The sequence below is a fragment of the Natator depressus genome, chromosome 15, assembly GCF_965152275.1.
Source record: "Natator depressus isolate rNatDep1 chromosome 15, rNatDep2.hap1, whole genome shotgun sequence".
NCBI lineage: Eukaryota > Metazoa > Chordata > Testudines > Cheloniidae > Natator > Natator depressus.
This window is the reverse complement of record NC_134248.1, coordinates 21,628,321-21,649,890: the sequence shown is the minus strand read 5'-3', so window position 1 is coordinate 21,649,890 and position 21,570 is coordinate 21,628,321. Positions and strand designations below refer to the sequence as shown.

General features: G+C 43.1%; 1 protein-coding gene across 1 annotated transcript in view; it reads right to left on the bottom strand.

Annotated features, from left to right (window-relative positions):
- Positions 1 to 21,570, bottom strand: part of TMEM132D (transmembrane protein 132D) — a 398,801-nt gene that overhangs the window by 290,206 nt on the left and 87,025 nt on the right. Inside the window, exon 2 of the mRNA XM_074972451.1 lies at positions 11,953 to 12,841. Coding sequence (XP_074828552.1) covers positions 11,953 to 12,841 — 889 coding nt within the window. The remainder of the gene's footprint in view (positions 1 to 11,952; positions 12,842 to 21,570) is intronic.

The following is a 21,570-nucleotide window of genomic DNA, read 5'->3' as shown; positions in this document are numbered from 1 at the left end:
CAAAGGGATTTTTTGCCAGGGCCACCCCCCAAAGTCACGACTAATTCTTTCTCACTAGTCTCACCCCACTTTGCACAGGACTAGCCCAAGGATTCTGGGGCAGGTTAGTGAAATTCTCTGGAATACACCCCTAACTGTCATTGATTTTACATACAAATTGCTTGCGTGTGTGCATGCACAATTGATTGTTAGGTCCCCACAGCCTCCAGCTGCACAAGTGGAACCCAGCTGCTTGTTTCATTCAATCCCAGCAACTGGGTTATATCGCTTTGTATTGTCACTACTGCCTTTGCAAAAAAAAAAAAAAAAAGAAGAGAACTAGGAATTTCTCTCTCCCTCCCCAAAAACTGAGATTTTCCTTTATATTCCTAGTTCCCCCCTGTCAAGATTCCTTCCCCACTCTGAACTCTAGGGTACAGATGTGGGGACCTGCATGAAAAGCCCCCTAAGCTTATTTTTACCAGCTTAGGTTAAAACTTCCCCAAGATACAAACTATTTTACCTTTTGACCTTGGACTTTATTGCTGCCACCACCAAGCGTCTAACAAATATATAACAGGGAAAGAGCCCGCTTGGAAATGTCTTTCCCCCCAAAATCCTCCCCAAACCCTACACCCCCTTTCCTGGGGAAGGCTTGATAAAAATCCACACCAATTTGCATAGGTGAACACAGACCCAAACCCTTGGATCTTAAGAACAATGAAAAAGCAATCAGGTTCTTAGAAGAAGAATTGTAATTGAAGAAAAAGTAAAAGAATCACCTCTGTAAAATCAGAATGGTAAATATCTTACAGGGTAATCAGATTCAAAACATAGAGAATCCCTCTACGCAAAACCTTAAGTTACAAAAAGATACAAAAACAGGAATATACATTCCATTCAGCACAACTTGTTTTATCAGCCATTTAAAAAAACAGAATCCAATGCATATCTAGCTAGATTACTTACTAAGTTCTAAGACTCCATTCCTGTTCTGTCCCCAGCAAAAGCATCACACAGACAGAGAGAACCTTTGTTTCTCCCCCTCTCCAGCTTTGAAAGTATCTTGTCTCGTCATTGGTCATTTTGGTCAGGTGCCAGCGAGGTTATCCTAGCTTCTTAACCCTTTACAGGTGAAAGGGTTTTTCCTCTGGCCAGGAGGGATTTAAGGGTGTGTACTCTTCCCTTTATATTTATGACACCCCCAAATAAGCAGAGCAGGATACAGCCATGAGTTTCTTAGGGCATAACCACAGCTTGAGTAGCAACCTCTAGAAAATCTCACTGGTGACAACACAGGATCTTGAAACACATACCTCCTCTACACTGAGTTACCTTTACACGTGAAAAAAGCTGATGCCATGACTAGCTTTGTTATGCAGCCCTGCATTTTTCTGATTCACATATTAGACGACAGCCACATGATTTCATTCAGAACAGTGAAAAAACTTCTCACATCTTGTTCCTCCCCTCTCTGCTAACAACCTCTCCACTCTTGTTTGCTCGCATTGTGAGGCTCAGGGGTATATTTTCAGTTCAGCCATCTGCACCCATCTCTTGTTACTGTTAATGGAGTTATAAAACAAAACTGAATTTGGTTTTATAGGGCGCCTACCATACACGTGACACTCCACCAAGTAACACTTAATTGTGCACGTTCTCAAGGTGAACAGAAATGCAGCAACCATTTTATGCGAAAAACAAATAGTCACAACTTTGACAGCGAGGGAGAAGGGAGGGACAGCCCCTACCACTGCTAGAAAAACTTTGGCCATAAGTGGGTCTCGGCTGAGAAGGGAAACTTGCACAGGGCTTCCCCTTCACTGGCTACTTTCCCCTGTCAAGGTGTACAGGACAAGCCAACCAGCGCGCCATACACTCTGCCTGGGCAGAGCTACTGAGACTGGATGTCTTCTTCCAGCAGGCAGATACTATAACTGCAGGGTAGAGGAGTATTGAAAAAGGCAGAGGAGATGCCCAACTCCCCTAGAATTGGGTGAGCAATAGGGCCTCAATAGCTTTTCACTTTTTGTTGAGGAGGGTGTAGCCACCTTCATGAATAAAATGCCAAGTGTGTATCGTCCTAAATCCATCTCTTTGGAGGGATCTTTGGCCAGAACAATCTTCTACTCTTTTTTCATGGCATTAAGAGAACTCTAATGTGCACCTGCACAGAAAGGCACCTTGATTAAATGTATCACTTGGAGAAACCATTTGGCAACTCCATCCTTCTTGTGTAATACACTGTGTTTCACCGCTGTGGAAGAGTCCCAGTGTTGTTGCTGGTGGAGTAGGGTGGTCTCGACCCCAGTAACACTGTGAGCCTGAGAATTAACAGCTGACCCACACCTACAAATTATGTGCAACTGAGCTGCCATATTCTGAACACAAGTATTGCCAATCCCAAACAATCATGGCTTAAAAAAATTATCCGACTGGCTTAAAAATAACAAATGTCTTTATTTGTCTTCTGGATTATTGAGTCAATCACGTTTCATGTTTTTCCCAGTCAGCGCTGAGGGCTAGAACCTGACTTTTCCTTTTCAAATGAAAGAGGAAGTTCTAAAATGATCCCATGACTCTGGGTGCTGGGACTAAGAAAAAACCCCCACCAAATATCTTAAGACTTGCAATTAAAAAAAAAAATCACAAGAGTTGGTGACACTGGAGAATTAGAACTATTGTAGTCTGGCTACAGTGCTTAAGCCAGCTCCTCCACTGGTGTAAACCAATGTATGCCAGCCGAGGATATGGCCCATTATTTATCTTGTTCTTCAAGTAACAGCGTTACAAGTTATAAAAAGGAAATATATTGTTAGAAAGTAGAAAGGGAACAGTGCATGCTGCATGGGCGGGTGGGTCCATTTTCATGGAAATTAACATGCCATTATGTGCACACAAATCGATGGACCTTAACTTGGGTCCTTGTTAACAGTTTCATAAAACGTTTCCTAACTTTTTGTTCCGTCTTTCTAAAGAAACCATATATGCACATGAATGGCCAACCTTGCACCATTGCAGTTTAATTGAAAGGGAGCGAGAACAGCTGCACTGTTTGGTAGAAACTTCCTTTTTTTTTTTTTAAATTAAAAAAGTTTTTGAAAACTTAATTTTCACAGATCGTAAACTAATTTCAAGATGGGCAAACACTAAGCATGTAATTTGGATTTCATCAAAACACAGTCCTTGGGCAATGAACAGAACTGTTGGTCCATGCAATTCTGTCAGGTAGACTTTCATTGTTACAGGAACACTTTTGTTCAGAACCATGGACTGAGAAAAACGCTGGGCTTGTATAGATGAACAGTTAGTACATGGCAAGCCGGAGTGTAAATCGACAGCGCACTAGCGTGCTGTGCTGTCCATGTGGCCCTTGCTACTGCACGCCCAAACCTCCCTAATGCACGTTGATCTATTGGGGAGTAGGTCAGAGTGCACCAGGGAACTTTTAGTGCCCGGCAGCAGGGTTCACATGGACAGTTAGTCCAAGGCAAACTAGCGTGCTATAGACTTACACCCCAGCTTGCCACTTTAAGGCCACATCTACACTACCCGCCAGATCGGCGGGTAGTGATCGATCTATTGGGGATCGATTTATCTTGTCTAGTGTAAGACGCGATAAATCGATCCCCGATTGCTCTGCCGTCGACTCCAGAACTCCACCACTGCAAGAGGCGGAAGTGGAGTTAACGGGGGAGCAGTGGCCATCGATCCCGCGCTGCGAGGACGCGAAGTAAGTGATTCTAAGTCGATCTAAGATACGTCGACTTCAGCTACTCTATTCTCATAGCTGAAGTTGCGTATCTTAGATCGATCCCCACCCCCAGTGTAGACCAGGCCTAACTGTTCATCTAGATAAGCCCTCTGAATCATAGCAGACTTTCTCTCTGGATTTATACTGGTGTAATTTACCACAGGACTTGGTAATCTATATTATTTAAAATTGTAAAAAAACCAAACACTTATTTGTCTTGTTTGTATTCCTAATAATTTATTAAAGCTATCAGAATTTTTTAAAATAATAAACCAATGTGCTTTTCACTATTTAAGCTGCATCTTTCTATTCTGCACTTTACTCAGTTTGAACAACCTTGTTTCTAGTCTGTTTCATTTCCTCGTTCTTATGCACAATCTGACAGTGCGGCCTAAAGCTCTCAAGTGTGGCAGGATCTGCTTTTCAATCTCAGTAAGGGACAGGAATGCTGCATCCCTCTGGGCCTCCTCCATGCTGATTGAGAGTAGTTTGGCAACAGGCCAGGCACCAGCTGAATTCTGAGATACAGCAAGTGGGATTATGGCAGTCGAACCCTTTCCTCTCACAATTCCTCTGGCCTACAGAAGGTATCCCACAATACACTATAAAAACTGCCCAGAGCAGTGAGAGCCTGGAAGTCAGTGCAAGGCACTCAGGGATACCTACCTGCAATCGCTGGAGTATGGTGCTGTGTGCACATATGGCTTCAAATAAGGGGTGGCTGGGAGACATGAATTCCATTCGGTGAAAAAACTTGGACATTTTCACATTTGTTTCCATTCGATGTGGAATAAAACCAAGACTTTATGAAAATTTTCATGAAAAACAGAGAGACTCCCACTCCAGAATCAATAGCCCGCTGGTTAAGGGTATTCATCTAGGATGTGGAGACCCAAGTTCAAGACAGGGGACTTGAACCTAGGGCTCCCACACATCCCTGGTGAGTGCCCTAACCACTGGAGCTATTGGCTATGCTGAAATGGATCTCTCTTGATTTTGACCAGAAATTCCATCCTGGACAGAAACCTTCCCTGAAAGATCAAAACCAATACATTGCTAATCAGTTTTTCCAACAAAAAGTTCCCAACCAGCTCCACCTTCAACATGTTATCATTTACAAAGTGCAACAGTTGGAACAGTGAACTGCTGTGTAGATGTACAAGTGTTGAGTGACTGCCTTTACTATTCATGGCTGTATACTTCAGACCCATGTAGGCAAGACCTGACTTTGATCCTGTATGGCCATAAACTGGCATGATATGTTTGCGAAGTAGTCAAAAAGAGCATGCATCTAGGGCTAGGCAGGCCAAGGGATCCATGCATCCTTGAAGTTTTGAGTTCAAATGCTCATTTAGATCATAAGTGAAACTGAGTGTGATCAGGTTTCACAGCCAGACCAAACCTTCCCTGACTCTTACAGTGAAATGAACTTGTCTGTCCTTGTTCATATTCAGGTTGCTTAGACAGGTCAAGTCTTTGCCCCTCCATGTACTTTGCAGGACAGATGCAGAAGCCTAGAAATGTCTAGCAGCTGATATGCTGGGTCTTGTTGCTGTCCCTTGCAAACTCTGAAGCTTAATGATGACAATTTAATGTCAATATTGTCAATTATTTCGCTGCTGCTATTTTTAAAGCAGAAATGTCCAACTACATTTGAATTGTGGGCAGAGTTTGGGTGAAATATAGACATCATTTTTCCCTAGTCATGGACAATGGATTAATAGATTTTAAAGGTAAGAAGGGACCATAATGACTGTCTGATCTGACCTCTTGCATAACACAGGCCAAACAACTTCATCCAGTAATTTCTTCATCAAGCCCCTAATTTGTGTTAGAGCTATAGGAGTGGAGAAGGACTGGTATCCTTCTCCTGAAGATCCTGCTGCCACTACCATTGCGAAGGGAAAATTATGTTTGGAAAATCAAAAGCAGCGGAAGCAGAGCTGTAGCTGTGTACAACTGGGGAGTCAAAGGGAGAAAACTAGGGGACTACTGGAGGGTCAAAGACTAGAATGAGATTTCGCAAAAGGCCTGGTTGTGTATCCATACGGTCCATTTGCAGTTCACTTGTTAGTAGCCAGGGTTCTGGTGCACAGGCAGAAATGCATGTGGAAAACTGGCTTGGGTCTGTGGTACTCGTCCCTCACTCTTCTGCATCTTGCATTCACTCACAATTTTTTTATTATTATCCAGTAAAAATTGTGCATTTATTACAGTCTAAGAGCTCCACTGACTGGGATTTGAAGGGCCATTGTCATTCCTGCTGGGTTTCACTCTTGCTGGATCTTATTCCACTATGTTGAGGGGATTGTTGCATTTTTAATTGGTTGTTCCCAGTGCTAGGTGTCAGCAGCTATTCCTGCTTCCTCCTGCTCCTTTCCCAGCGATGGAATTAAGGAGCAATGGCTCCAGCCTTAACCCTGCCATTTGTGCCTTCATGTTTCCAGAGCGGGCAGGAGCCCCTTCTGAAGCCCACACATTTCCACTACAGATTTCAAAATTTCAATGATTTGAAAACAATTAGTTTTGAGGAAAAGGCCGTGATGGTTTCTATTACTCGCACACGGCACTGTGCATTCTGAAATCAGAAGAAACTGCTAGACTGCAAATTACCAATACTGAAACTGGCAAAGTGCAAGGCAGGGTCATGCAATATAATGGTATATTAGACTGACATGTCAGGTCCTATTTTATTATAGGAAATCTTACTTCAGTCACAGGGTAGGGTTTGAGAGAGATTTAAATTGCCCTGCCATTAATGTCTTTTAACTCCTAGATCCTTGGCATTTAGAATACCAGCAAAATGAATGCTAAGAGGATGTCGATATATGCCACATACTTATTTTACTGCAGCCTTGTATGCAAATCTTTGATAGGACCACAAATGTTCGAGATGGGAAGAGACCTATTAAGCCACGCCATCCACCTCCTGGGGACCAGTGGAGGATTGTTCCCTCCAGAACATTTTTGCTGCAGTGTCCAGTCTACTTTTAAACAGCCCAAGGGGCTAGGCTTCCCCCACGATTATGCAGCCTAACACAGCTCAATATCAGGAAGATGTTCATAATGTACAGCCTAAATTTACCATGAGTTTTGGAGCACGCCATCTCACAGTGGGACCCTTAGCGTGTCTGAATGCTCAGGGTAGGATTTTCAAAGCCACATGAGGGAACTGCAGGCCCAGTCCAAAAGGAATTGGACACCAGAGCCATCGGCATCTTTGTAAATCTTTGCCTCAGTTCTCCCCTCTCCTCCCCAAAATTATATTACAAACAGAAAAATGCCTGTGGTAAATGTTGCTACGCTACTCCAAGGGGTAACCACAGATGGTAAAATTCACTCCTGTGCAGAGGGCTAGCAACCAAGCACTATTCCCCACTCAACAACTGGTGTTACACTAGTCCTTGACACAGGGGTGACTCTCCCCAGAACTAATGAATAGACCTCAGAATTTGTCCTTTCTTCACCGTCCTCTAGTGGTTGCTTGCTGACCTATTCCACAAGACATACACAAACAGCAGCTCCCCAAACTCTGAGTTAGCTACGTGTATTTCACTGAGGGGCAAAAGGGGAACTTAGATACTACTGTGATGATGGAGATATTAAAAAAATAAATTAGAACTATGGTAGCTAAATTAGAGACAGACAGGCAGAGATGCTTCAGAAATACATTTAACCACTTTGCTACTACAGCAGGCCTTTCTTTTAAGTAGCACTAAACTGGAAAAACTTCAATAGGACCGTTTTTCAAAGGAAATACAGTTCCATTGAAATGCTTCATGAAATCAACATGATTTTGGCAAAAAAAATTTTTTTTCAAAAAATTATAATAATGCCAAAATGTCCCATTTTGATATCTTTGTTTTGAAATGATTTTTTTTCTAAATTTTGTGTTTTATTATAAAACAAAACACAAAACCAAGCATTTCAATCAATGCTAACAACTTTTTCCCCAGAATTCTGAAGTTTTTGCATTTCATTCATATGAAGAACAAAGCCAGATTTAAAAATCCTTCATGAATTGTCATCCTCCGGCCAGCTCTACTTTTTAATGATCGCAGTTAATTAGCACATAAGTGCTTCAATATCAACTTTTTAGGCCCTAAATTCTCAATGTAAACACAATTAAGAAAAAGTGGTTGTATTTATTCTCCTTTAGACTGAAAAGGTCTATAATCTTTATAATTAAACCAATTTTCAAGCATAGTAGTAATTTCCATGCGTGTCTGAAGTCATATTCGCCTAAAATCACAAGTACGCAAATAACTAGAGATGAGTGGGTAATGAATTATTGTCTGTAAAGATTTCAGAGTAGCAGCCGTGTTAGTCTGTATTCGCAGAAAAAAAAAAAGGAGGACTTGTGGCACCTTAGAGACTACAATTTATTTGAGCATAAGCTTTCATGAGCTACAGCTCACTTCATCTGATGCATCCGATGAAGTGAGCTGTAGCTCACGAAAGCTTATGCTCAAACGAATTTGTTAGTCTCTAAGGTGCCACAAGTACTCCTTTTCTGTCTGTAAAGGATGCAAACTCCCTCTCTGTTAACAGCTCATGGATTAGTTAATCTGCCCAAGATCCAAACTGCTTCCTTTTGGTCTCAAAAAACGAATGATGTTTTCAACAAATGGTAGATACTGTAAGGAGTTACTGGATGTCCTAGTCACACTTACCAAATACCAGCTTTAACCAGCATATACAAAGGAGAAAGAGCAATTTTACAGTGTCAGACAGCAGAAGCCACCTAGCTCACCCAGTCCGGATCTTGCACGCTTCGAGAAGGAAAATAATCTCATTTGGTGGCAGAAAAATAACACGCCCTGTCCTTAACTCCCACCACTTTTACACTGGCACTACTGCATTGACTTCAGTGGAATTAAACCTGCGTAACTGAATGAAGAATCAGGCCCAATATTTCCTCACTTTGGAAGATCAGGACCCATTTCAGCCTTGTGCTGGTTTATAATTCAGATTTCTGAGCAGCTGAGGTGGCTTTAGACAGAGAATTTGGGGTTCAAGTTAATACAACTGGCAGAGAATGGAGGTTTCTTTTTACCTCAAGTCAGAGTACTATGGCTTTGGAAAGTGTTTTTGGAGTAGAAGGTGCTGAGTTCTATGCCCAATGTTTCTACCTTGCAGAGAAGCTGCTGACTATGGAGTGTCTGCCTAAGATATTTGTTACAGTGGACAGTAAACTGCTTGCCAAGACGGAGGTATCTTCTCATATGGAGGCACAGTGCTTGAATGTTCCCTGAATCTGTGTGCTGCAGCTCATCTCTACAGCATGCCCAGAAAGACACATCACAGAGCACAGTCTTAGGTATTCAGTCTCAGAAGTCTAGACTATAGACTATGACATTTACTTCCAACACTAAGAGATACAATGTATACCTTCAAGTCAGCGGCACTGCATAGGTACCCACATGGCCCCACAGTATGCCAACATTTTTATGGTTGACTTAGAACAGCTTCCTCAGCTCTCATCCCCTAATGCCCCTACTCTACTTACGCTACATTGATGACATCTTCATCATCTGGACCCATGTAAAAGAAGCCCTTGAGGAATTCCACCATGATTTCAATAATTTCCATCCCACCATCAACCTCAGCCTGGACCAGTCCACACAGGAGATCCACTTCCTGGACACTACAGTGCTAATAAGCGATGGTCACATAACCACCCTATACCAGAAACCTACTGACCGTCATACTTACCTACATGCCTCCAGCTTTCATCCAGACCACACCACATGATCCACTGTCCACTTCCTGGACACTACGGTGCTAATAAGCAATGGTCGCATAAACACCACCTTATACCGGAAACCTACTGACTGCTATATTTACCTACATGCCTCCAGCTTTCATCCAGACCACATCATACGATCCATTGTCCAAAGCCAAGCTCTAAGATACAACCACATTTGCTCCAATCCCTCAGAGACAAACACCTACAAGATCTCTATCAAGCATTCTTAAAACTACAATAGCCACCTGCTGAAGTGAAGAAACAGATTGACAGAACCAGAAGAATTCCCAGAAGTCACCTACTCCAGGACAGGCCCAACACAGAAAGTAACAGAACGCCACTAGCCGTCACCTTCAGCCCCCAACTAAAACCTCTCCAGAGCATCATCAAAGATCTACAACCAATCCTGAAGGACAACCCATCACTCTCACAGACCCTGGGAGACAGGCCAGTCCTCATTTACTGACAGCTCCCCAACCTGAAGCAAATACTCACCAGCAACCACACACCACACAACAAAAACAATAACCCAGGAACCTATCCTTGCAACAAAACCCATTGCCAACTCTGTCCACATATCTATTCAAGGGACACCATCATAGAACCTAATCACATCAGCCACACCATCAGAGGCTCGTTCACCTGCACATCTACATGATATATGCCATCATGTGCCAGAAATGCCCCTCTGCCATGTACATTGGCCAAACCGGACAATCTCTACGCAAAAGAATAAAATGGACACGAATCAGACATCAAGAATTATAACATTCAAAAACCAGTCAGAGAACATTTCAACCTCCTTGGTCACTCAATTTCAGACCTAAAGGTCGCAATTCTTCAACAAAAAAACTTCAGAAACAGACTCCAACGAGAAACTGCAGAATTGGAATTAATTTGCAAACTGGACACCATTAAATTAGGCTTGAATAAAGACTGGGAGTGGATGGGTCATTACAAAAAGTAAAAGCTATTTCCCCATGCTAATTTTTCCCCTACTGTTACTCACACCTTCCTGTCAACTGTTTGAAATGGGCCATCCTGACTATCACTACAAAAGTTTGTTTTCTCCTGCTGATAATAGTCCTCCTTAATTGATTAGTCTTGTTACAGTTGGCATGGCAACACCCATTTTTTCATGTTCTCTGTGAATATATATCTTCCTACTGTAGTTTCCACTGCATGCATCCGATGAAGTGGGTTTTAGCCCACGAAAGCTTATGCCCAAATAAATGTGTTAGTCTCTAAGGTGCCACAAGTACTCCTCATTTTTTTTTGCTGATACAGACTAACACGGCTACCACTCTGAAACCTGTCACTAAGAGAAGTGACATCACTCATTGGTAGGGAATAATAGACTGAAATTAGCCCTGTGCACCTCTCTTCCATGGTAGTTCAAGCTGTTGGTACAGAGAGAGTGACAAGCTTGAAACTAGAGAATCCACTGGGGAGAACGTCACTTGCATGTAGTGCGAATTTACTGTCCACTGAAGCCTTCTGGTTAATTTCCTGATGCACTCTAAGCACTCCAAGTTTGCTACGGTATGACCTGAAATCCTGGGCTGCCAAAGAAGCAACCAAGTACAACAGAGCGATGGTGCACTGCAAGCTTCAGTTTTAGTTAAAACTAAGGAACTTCTCACTTGGGTTGAGGAAAAAAAATATTTTATTTTAATCATGGGATGTTTGGGATTCCTGAAAAGACAATATTAAACAACCTAATAGGGTTTACAGGCCAGGCAGGGTTGGGGGGCATGTTGTCATTTTAACGAGAGGCTCTAATGACAGATCAAGTTATGACTGGGACAGTGATACTCAGACCTCAGTTATTCAGGAGCCAAATTAGCGATCAACATTACCCAAAAGAGCCACAGTCATGTGAATTCATTGTTTCATTTACTATTCATTACATTTTTTTTCCTCACAGCAAAATGACTGACCAAGTATTCTACAATTGGTTGATAACCTACTTAAAGCATCCTGATTGGTTAATAATTAAATCACATAGTGTTTTAATATCATGTACTGCAAAGAGCCACAGGAGACAGAGCCATTTGTGGCTCCCAAGCCTCAGTTTGAGTATCACTGCTCTAGGAGCTCTGCAAGCTCCAGGTCAGGCGAAAATTTGCAGTTTCTCCTACTGACAAGTAAATGGCTCTCAAATGTCCCATTTGTACTACTCAGAAGTTGCTCAAAGGCAGCCGGCCTCTCATACAGAGACTGTTCCTCAGCCAGGTCACTCTATATTTGACTGGATAATAGAAAAGGAAGAAGGCAACATTTGCTAGATTGAAAAACAAACAAACAAACACTGTTTAAATCTCATCTATAAAGCAGAAATTGTTGGAAAGCAACCATCAATTTACCCTTGTGAAAGTGACTTCCCATACAACAAAAGCCAACAATAGCAACAACAAAAACCCCTGCCATCTGATTTTCAGTTTAATAGAGGAATTTAGAAAGAATTTACCTCAGTGTGAACTGGTCCTCTGTTGAATTTTTATTGATAGACACAAGGAAAGTCAAAATATCACCTTGTTTGACAGTCTTTGGTATATATTGGATGGCGATGTTGTTATCCAGCCTCATTTCACTTAAGGAAGGGCCACCATATGTCTGGTAAAGGAAAACACTTCCAATTCTCTGCAAAGGAGGTACTGATTCATCAATATCGTTCCCTCCCAGTCTGATCCCATTACTTTTCCTTACGTCCTCCTTACTGCACTCCCCGGTCTCATCCCCCGGCTGGATGGTGTAGTAAAGTTCCACAGGGCTCCCTTCAGACTGATCTGTCGCTTTCTTGCGGCCGGCCACGACTGTGGGGGGGTTAAACCAGCTCGGCAGGAGTTCCAGCTCTGCCACGCACAATCCCAGGTCCCCCTTCAGCCTGCAGCTGCCTCGGACTTCCCTCGTCTCGCGGAAGGCAAACACCCGCAGGCAAGGCAGCCTCTCCGTGGTACTGTAGTCATCCCAGTCCCTGCCCACAATGTAGAAAAGGATCTGGACTTTGGGCTTGCTCAGATAAATTTTGTCACTCAAGATGTAGGCTTTGAGTTTCCAATTAAAGGAAAACTTGTTGGTGGATCCAAATGGATTTGAAGACAACATTAGGTCCTGCGGCACTATTTGTTCAATGGAAAAGGGTCCATAGCTGGCATTTAATACAGGTGGCCTCTTGGATTTATAGATTAGAAAGGACTCCACCCGGGATTGCAAACTAGAGTTCCTCATGATATCCTGGTTGGCTTCCTTAAGAAAGAAGGAAACATCCGCATTGTGGATATGATAGCTCACAGGCAGATAAGTTGGTAGCAAAGAAAATCTCTGTATACTCTCCAGGATGCCTCGACTCTCGGTCACTGTTGAAAGGAAAGGAGAGTTTAGAAGTTCAAAATGCTAGAGAAAATTTGAAAACATTCAGCATCAGGATGCAATCTCATGCAATCACAACATGACTCTTGTGGGAACCTGGAGTATTTGGAAAGGCAGATAGCAAGTAACTGAACTGCTTTCATATTTGGTTCAGTGTTCTTGACCAGCTCAGTCATATCAGGCACATAGAAATATCTTACAATTATTCCCCAAATCCTTGTTGGATAAAGAGTTCGGGGGAGTAGTACAATAGCAACGCTTAGACGTCCTGGCCAAGACTAGCCCCTGTTATGCAAGACATGGTACATACACATGGTACGAGACAGTCCCTCCAAGAGATTACAGTCTAAATAGTCAAGGCAAACAAAGGGGAAGCAAAACCAGAGAGATTAAGAGATTTTCCAAAGGTCAAACAGCATGCTAGAGTCAGAGGAATAGACTAGGGCTCTGGAGACTCATCCAGTGTCCTGTCCACTGAATCACACTGTCTCTCCTACTTGTTACATACATGTACTTATTTTTAAATATTTGTGTGAATTTAGTCCAACCTGGCACCTCTGGGGACTGAAGCCCTTTATTTATGCCCGCCAGATGAGCGTTTTGCTTCTAGTGCCCATCGCTGCAGAATCTAAGAATGGGAATTCCCAAACCATTCTGCACTGGCTTAACTCTGCTCATCTTGGAGCCAGTGGCCATATTACAAGCACTCTCCCTACGAAGTGCCTTATGACTATCCTAAAGGGATCTTCCTTCAGGCATCATTAAGCCAAGGTCCTAGTATTGATAATGGCTACAGAAACTTCAGCCTCTAGGAAGCTATTGTGAATCTACCCCAGGTGGTAGTGACCAGGTGATGGCTGTTTTTTGGCCTATAAGGGTATGTTTATGTAGCATTTTGGAGCGAGACTCCCAGGTTGACAGACTTGGGCTAGCAGGCTTGCGTTAGCGCTCTACAAATAACTCTACAGACAGCGTTTTGAAGTTGCAGCTTGGGCTGGAGCTCATGCTCTGAAGCTTAAAGACGGGGGTGGGCTTCAGAGCCCAAGATCCAGCTAGAACCGCAATTTCAAAGCACTGTCTAAAGAGCGATTTGTAGAGCACTAGCCTATGTCCATCAACCCACGTTGGGAGGCTCTCTCCAAAATGCTGTGTAAACACCCCCTGAGATGCATTCTCTATCCAGGTCCTAATGGACAACTATCCATATCACAGAGAGCACCACAACTGGCATCCTCGTTGGCAGTCCTAGCATAGAGTATTAGAAATGAATGGGCCTGGAGACTCAAATACCCTTTCATTCCCAAGGATATGGGGGGAGGGGGCCACACAGAGCCCTTGCCATGAGTGGGGCAAATGGAGGCCAATGGTACAAAAGGAGGCAGACACACACAACCCCCGCCACATGGTCACATGCTGGAGGGGGTTAAGAGACTCCCTGAAATAGATGGGGATTGGAGGGTGACACACAGGGAATGGAGAAGTGCTAGGGCTCCTGGTGTATGCAATGTGCTCAGCATACAGATGCAACAAAGTGTGTAACCCTTTAGTAAATTTAACCCTCATAATACCCCTCTGAGGTAGGGGAGTGCAATTACACTCATTTTACAGACGGGGAGAAGGGACACTAAAGGACATGCCCGAGATGTTGCAGGCAGTCTGTGGCAAAGCAGGGAATTAAAACTGGATCTTCGGAGGCCCAGTCTAGCACCCTAGCCACTCGACCAGTCCTTCCTCCTCTACAGAGTTTGGGGTCAAAGTACTCAATAAATGTAGTCATTATAATGGCTAACAAGGCAGCCATTGGCCCTAGAGGATCTAAAAAGAGCGAGTGCCCTAGAACTGTTCCCCTGCATGATGCCATGAGGGGGAAAACAACCCACATTCACAGGAATTTGAAAAACTTAACTGGCAAAATCCCACAGAGTGCACTGTGGGGATAAAAGTCTTTTTAATAATGGTGCGGTTACATTCTTGTGTACTTTGCTGCCAGCAGGGTTTATGACATCCCTTTGTGCTGTTTATGTTTGTGTTAAAGGCCTGAATAATTAAACACTAAAAGGTTGAGAAAAGATCAGCACACTGATACAAGCCGTCGTAAACAGCATTGTGGCTAGAGCCACCAGAAAGACCCTGCAGATCACAGACCTACTTTGACAAGGAAAGAATCTGGAATGCTGAATTGCTTCTCCAAACATCTCCTCACTGGTGCCCTGAGGCATTGGAAGACCTGGCAGCCTACCATTTCAACTGTGCATTGAAAGAAATACCCAGATTTGCTAGGCTAGGGACCCTGATTTCAAAGTTCGACAGCCCTGGCCCCATAAAATGTAGCTGATTACTGTAAGCTGTCACGGTTTGGACCATTAGTATAGAATACTACAGACATTTGTTTTTATACAGGGACACAGAAATGCTGCTGTCCCCAATTCTTGGTGTGTCATAGTTTAAAAAGCCAGAAGAGGCCACTTTGATCATCCGTTCTGACCTTCTGCATACAGCAGGTCGTAGGACTTCCCTGAATTGATTCCTGTTTGAACTAGAACATATCTTTTAGAGGTGGAGAAATTCATTCTTGCTTCAAAAATTGCCAGTGATGAAAAATACACCACAACCCCTGGTAAGCTGTTCCAATGATTAATTACCCTGACAGCTAAAAATGTACACCTTTTATTTCTAGTCTGATTTTGTCTAGTTTCAACTTCCGTGTCTAGAATCAACTCCCATGAGCGACCTTGAACAATGACTCTGCAGTCAGCGCAGATGCCTATCAGTGCTGTAGCTGTCAAACTAGTGAAAGAAGCGTTTAGAGGGGTGACCAGTGGTGAGCACCAGAGTCCTTTGTATAAAGCATGTGGGTTGCTATGTATTTGACTCTGCAAGCATTCAAAATTCGCATGTCGAGTATCCCCCGAAAATCATGACATTTAAAAAAAAATAAATGAATCTGGGGTCTTTTTATTTGACTTCAGGTTTTAATGGTTCACATTTTTAAGCTTTTCTCTCCAACCATGAGGACTTGAAACTTTTTTTTTTAACAGAGGAAGTTGAGATTCTCATGTAATCATATGACTCCAGGAGATGGGGATTTAAGAAAAACACCACCAAATAGCAGAAGACTTGTGATAAAAATCACAAAAGTTGGCAGCATTGCTCTCTGGGCTTGATTCTTTTCTCACTTACACCAGTGTAAATCTACAGTAACCTCCCTGAAGTCAATAGGCCTGATTCTGATCTCTCTCACACTGATGCAACTCCACTGACTTTAATGGTGCTGCTTCCAGATTTACACTGGTGCAAGTGACATTACCGTCTGGCCCAATGGAGTTACAACCATTGTCAAACCACTCTATGTGAGAGAAGAATAATTCATGCTACATCCACAATGCAGAATCACCGCACAAAACACATGTGATCTTTAACCCTCAAGTGAAATTCACCCCTGTACAGAGGACTATCACTGTGCCTAAGAACCACTTATTATCTCTCTTTTTAGGGATTAAGTGGTCCTTAAGTGGTTAGTAAACTTTGGTGTGGCTTTCTGCACAGAGGTGAATTTGACCCCTAGAGATACACTGTCAAATTGGGGGGATGTATCTAGCAGGGACCTGCAGGAGTCAGTCCTGGATCCGGTACTATTCTATTTTTTCATTAATGACTTGAATAACGGAGTAGAGAGTACGCTTAACAAAACATGCAGATGACAGCAAGCTGGGAGGGGTTGCAAGCACTTTGTAAGATAGGATTGGAATTCAAAATGATCTTGGCAAATTGAAGAATTGGTCTGAATTCAACAAAATGAAATTCAATAAGTGCAAAGTATTGAAGTTAGGAAGGAAAAATCAAATGCACAACTTCAAAATGTGGAATAACTGGCTAGGTGGCTATAAATCAACAATGTGATGAAACTGTGACAAGGCTAATATCATTCTGGGGTGTATTAATAGGAGCACTGTACATTAGACATGGGAGATAATTGTACTGCTCTATTCGGTACTGGAGAGGCCTCAGCTGGAGTACTGTGTTCAGTTCTGGACACCACACTTTAGGAAAGCTGTGGACAAATCAGAGTGTCCAGAGGAGAGCAACAAAAATGATGAAAGGTTAGAAAACCTGACCTATAAGGAAAGGTTAAAAAACAGGGCATGTTTAGTCTGAGAAAAGAAGACTGAAGGGTGGCGCTGGGGGGAACCTCATAACAGTCTTTAAATGCATTAAGGGCTGTTATAAAGAGGAATGTGATCAATTGTTCTCCACTCCATTAAAATTAGGACAAGAAGTAAGGGGCTTAATCTGCAGCAAGAGGGATTTAGGTTAGAGATTAGGAAAAAATTCCAACTACAAGTGTAGTTAAACTCTGGAATAAGCTTCCAAGGGAGGTTGTGGAATCTCCATTACTGGAGGTTTCTAAGAACAGGTTGGACAAACACCTGTCGGGGATACTCTAGGCTTACTTGGTCCTGCCTCAGTGCAGGGAACTGGATTTGATGACTTCTGGATGTCTCTTTCAGCCCTATAGTTCTATGATTCGATGATTGGGCCTACTAATCATTTACACTAAACCCCCTTTATATCTCTCTGGCAATGAAAAGGGGCCTAACAGTGACTATAAATAGTATTTACACTCATTTTAAAGCCCTTTTTACATTGACAGGGCGGTATAAGGGGTCCTTAGTGTAAATGACGATCAGGACCTATAGTATTTACTTGCTGTTGCTTAACCCTACCTGATCCAAGAACTACATTAATGCAACTGAACAAATGTATGCTGTGTGCCACTGGGCACTAAAAGAACATTTTCAATGACACTGAGCTTCTCTTACTGCCAGATATCTATCTTAACTGTGCTGTCGAGCAATTACCTGAGGCAGGCTATCATATTAAGGAGTAAGCTCTCCATCCTTTCTAGGAACTGTCAGTCCTGAAGTGCAAAGACACACACTGTTAAACAATAATACGAGTCACAAATACTGTTCAACTTTTCCTGTTTGAACATCTGACCTTCGTACTCAAGGACGTACACCTTAATTGGACCATAAATTGCATATTCTTCTGAGGTAACCTCAAATCCTTATACTTATTCACAAGAGCAACAAGGGGTCACCATGGATGTCATTCAAAGAGAACCAATTTTCCAAAGCTTTATTCCACAAATACTTTATTACTCTTCACTTGGCTTGCCATCTGACCTAAATATTTATTGTCTGGACAAGTACTGAGTTGACCTGAACTGATGTTAGTTACCCTGAGCTACCAAAATACCAATTATGTTCAGCAATTCACTGCAAAAGGCTAAAACAGGCTCATTATCCTGAAGCCCCCAGGGAAGGAGTTATTAGTACCTAAGAACACAGATTCCACATCAGAAATGTCCAACAGCTGCAACTTGGAAAACACCTCTCAACATGAAAAATAAACAGGACACAAATGCAGTGGGCATGTTTTGCATTTTATTAAGAAAAAAAAATCGATAGGGTGGTAGTATCATGGCAGTGAAATTATGGTTACTTCTGATGAGCATTTCCAGTCTATATGCCACAGAACCCACCTCTACAGGGCTGCCCTCTGTGCAATAGCTGTTAGCAACAGGGCAAGTGGGTGTGACGCTGTGTGGATCCGCAGGTCACTGACCTGATGGTGGGCGACAGGAGGCGCCCAAGGGCAGGGAGGCTACTGTAGTCTTGACTGTCTGATGTCACATCACATGTTATGAGAAAAATCATAAAGAGACAGTCTTGTGATTAAGGCACTGGACTGGGACTCAGGAGATCTGAGGGTTCAATTCCTGGTCCTGCCATAGATTCCTTGGGTAAGTTACTTAACCTCTCTGTGCCACAGCCCCCTATCTGTAAAATGGGGATAATACTTCCTTTCTCCCCACCTTTGTCTGTCTTGTCTGTTTAGATTGCAGGCACTTCAGAAAAGGGCTGTAACTTACTATGTGTTTGTGTAGCACCCAGCACAATGGGGCCTTGATTTCAGCTGAAGCCTCTAGGGCCTACTGTAATACAAAGAAACAGTAATTAATAAGAGAATCCTGCACATGCATAGGAGGTAATTTAGTACTGGATTTTCTAGCAACAGTGCACTGTTCTAGATGACCACATTATGGGATGTTACACAATAAAAAAAGAGGAGACAAGTATAGTACATTATTATGTTTACACAGAGTAAACATAATGGGTAGTAACAGATACCACTTTATCCTCACTAATTCAGGAGTGAATATACTTTATGAGAGAGAATATTTCCTGCATATATTGAAAGTAATTAACAAAATACTAGTTGGCCAATCCCTCAACATCCCTGTCAAGTAGGTAACATGATCTCTATTTTACTGATGAGGAAACTGAGGCAGAGATTTTAAGTGATTTGCATATAGTCACAGAGAGAATCACGGTCAGAGCTGGCATTAGAATTCAACAGTCTCTTGTCCTGCACTAGGATTGCTCAGTCTCGAGTGCACATGTTCCTGGCTCCATGTGTGGAAGGAAACTATACCTCCCTACGTATCTCTCTCAAACACACTCTCTCCAGCAGCCTCAAGTGAATTTTGCACAGAATTTTTCACAGTTCTGTTCTGACAGGAAATTGTGGGGATGCCATCTAAATAAAAGTGATATTCATATGTACTGAATAGACAACTGCAATATTTAGATCCAGAGTCTGAACACTCTAGTCCAGGAGTGTTTGGCGACAGGGCCTTGATTCAGGCCTGTGTCCGATGTACACACCTACCCCAAATGGAATCATTAAAACATGTTCCAGAGACCCCACCATGGCTTTTTCATAATTCCAGTGCTGTGAGCAGTGCTGGTGTCTGTCTTAATGAGCTTGGTTGCCAGTTTTACAGTGACTTCTCAGCAGGGAAGTGAAGGCTGTTGACATGGTTTGTGACAGAGAAAGTGCTAATCAGAAGAAATAATCAGCCTGGGAGAAGCTGGCAACTATCACTGTAGTTTTAAAGTTATTAGAAGAAATTGCGTAGAGAAGATGTCGGTATTTTTCATATTAATGCAATGTTATAATTAACAAAAAAGCATTTGCCTGATACATTATGGAGCCTGCCTCAACCCTGCTCTGAATGTCTCCAGTTACTCTCATGCGTTCAATTGCTGAGCTGCACTTCCTTTGTCACAAAACAGGTCAGCAGCCTGGCTTCTTGTTTCATCATTAATCATTTCTGTTATGTTTAATGGTATTTTATGATTGGTGCCCAGCAGCTGGGATCATGCATTTCTAGCCTGGCCTGTGCTCACGTAGGCAGAAGAAGCCCTGCTGCAAAGTGCCGGGCTCGCTCTCCGCTCAGCCAGTGTTGCACGCGGGGGCCAGCAGGGCTTGGGACTACACCTCTCACAGCACTGCCAATGTGTGGGGAAAGGAGGAGGGGGCCTGCAAGAGCCCCTCTCAGCACAGAGGGGAATGGGCGGGAGCACTCAGCCTTTGCAGAGTCCTCACTAGGAAAAAAAGGTTTGTTCTGAACTCAAATGAGCTAAGATGAGATTAAATCGTAGTGAGGACAAGGGCAGTTTGTAGCTTTAGCAGGTGGATTTAAACTCGAGGATCCCCAACATTTGACCGGCTAATCATTCAAAAACTAGAAAAGCAAAGAGCCCTCCCTAGGGAGAGGGGAAACTGCTGGATGAGGAAAACAACTGGGAGACAAGGGTGGGCAAATGATTAGCTGGGAGGTGTGAACTAGGGGGAAAGGAGTGTCAAATGGAAGAGGAAATGGGCAGGGAACAGGGGGTTGTGGGAAAGGAGAGCAGGGGTAATACTTACCATTCTAGAATCCCTCTCCCCCACGACCGCCCCCCCGCCTCCCATCGAAGAATGAAATTAAAGCCCTATTTAAAAAAAAAAAAAATAGCAACAGCCACCAAGTCAAACACTGACTGTCTTAAATGCAGAGATAAGTTTTGCCTGACAAGCTATGACACTTCACTGGGCACAAAACCATCACATGCATCCTGTAAACAGCAGCAGTGCTAAAGGGCCAGGGGTCCTCTGCAGGCAGTGCTCCCACTGATGTCTGGGCTGGTATGGAGGGAGGTTGGGGGAGACCTTTACTTGCTGGTAATGAGATGAAGAGATACCCAAGTCTTTTATATAGAGTAAATTGCAGTTTCCCTTCAAGTGGTAGCATGGACACTCCCCACCCCTGTCTTCACGTCTTTCAATCTTCATCTGTCTCTCTCCACTCACTGAGAGAGCAAGCGAAGCTGTTACAGACCCTTTGCCAGGTGATCCCCCATATGATCTCAGACAACTTTAACTGGCTTTGCAGCCAAACTCGTTCCTACGCCTGAAATCTAAGGGGAAGGTTTCTCCGCTGTCCTGCCCTTATGAGAAATCTGTTCTGCAGCTCTACTCCTTGGACCCCCTGCCCATCAGACCGTTCCTCCAGCTAGGGCCCCGTTTACATATTGCATGCTCATTTTGCACTCCTCCTAACAGCCTGAGGAAGAACCATTAAACACAGCCAAGCACTGAGGATGCGACTTGGAGCGAGCACGTGAGTGAATGCTCAGAATGTTCAATTTTTATTCCTCTCTCGTTCCGATCACAGCTCTCCTCCCCTCCCCTCCGCAGGCAGAATGTGGAACTTCATTAAGTTATTTTATATTAAAACGAGCAGAGTGTCTCACCTCATAATTTTTTTAAATTGTTGAGTTTAATGTTTAATTAGCTGAGGGATTAAAAAAAAATCACTCTCCCC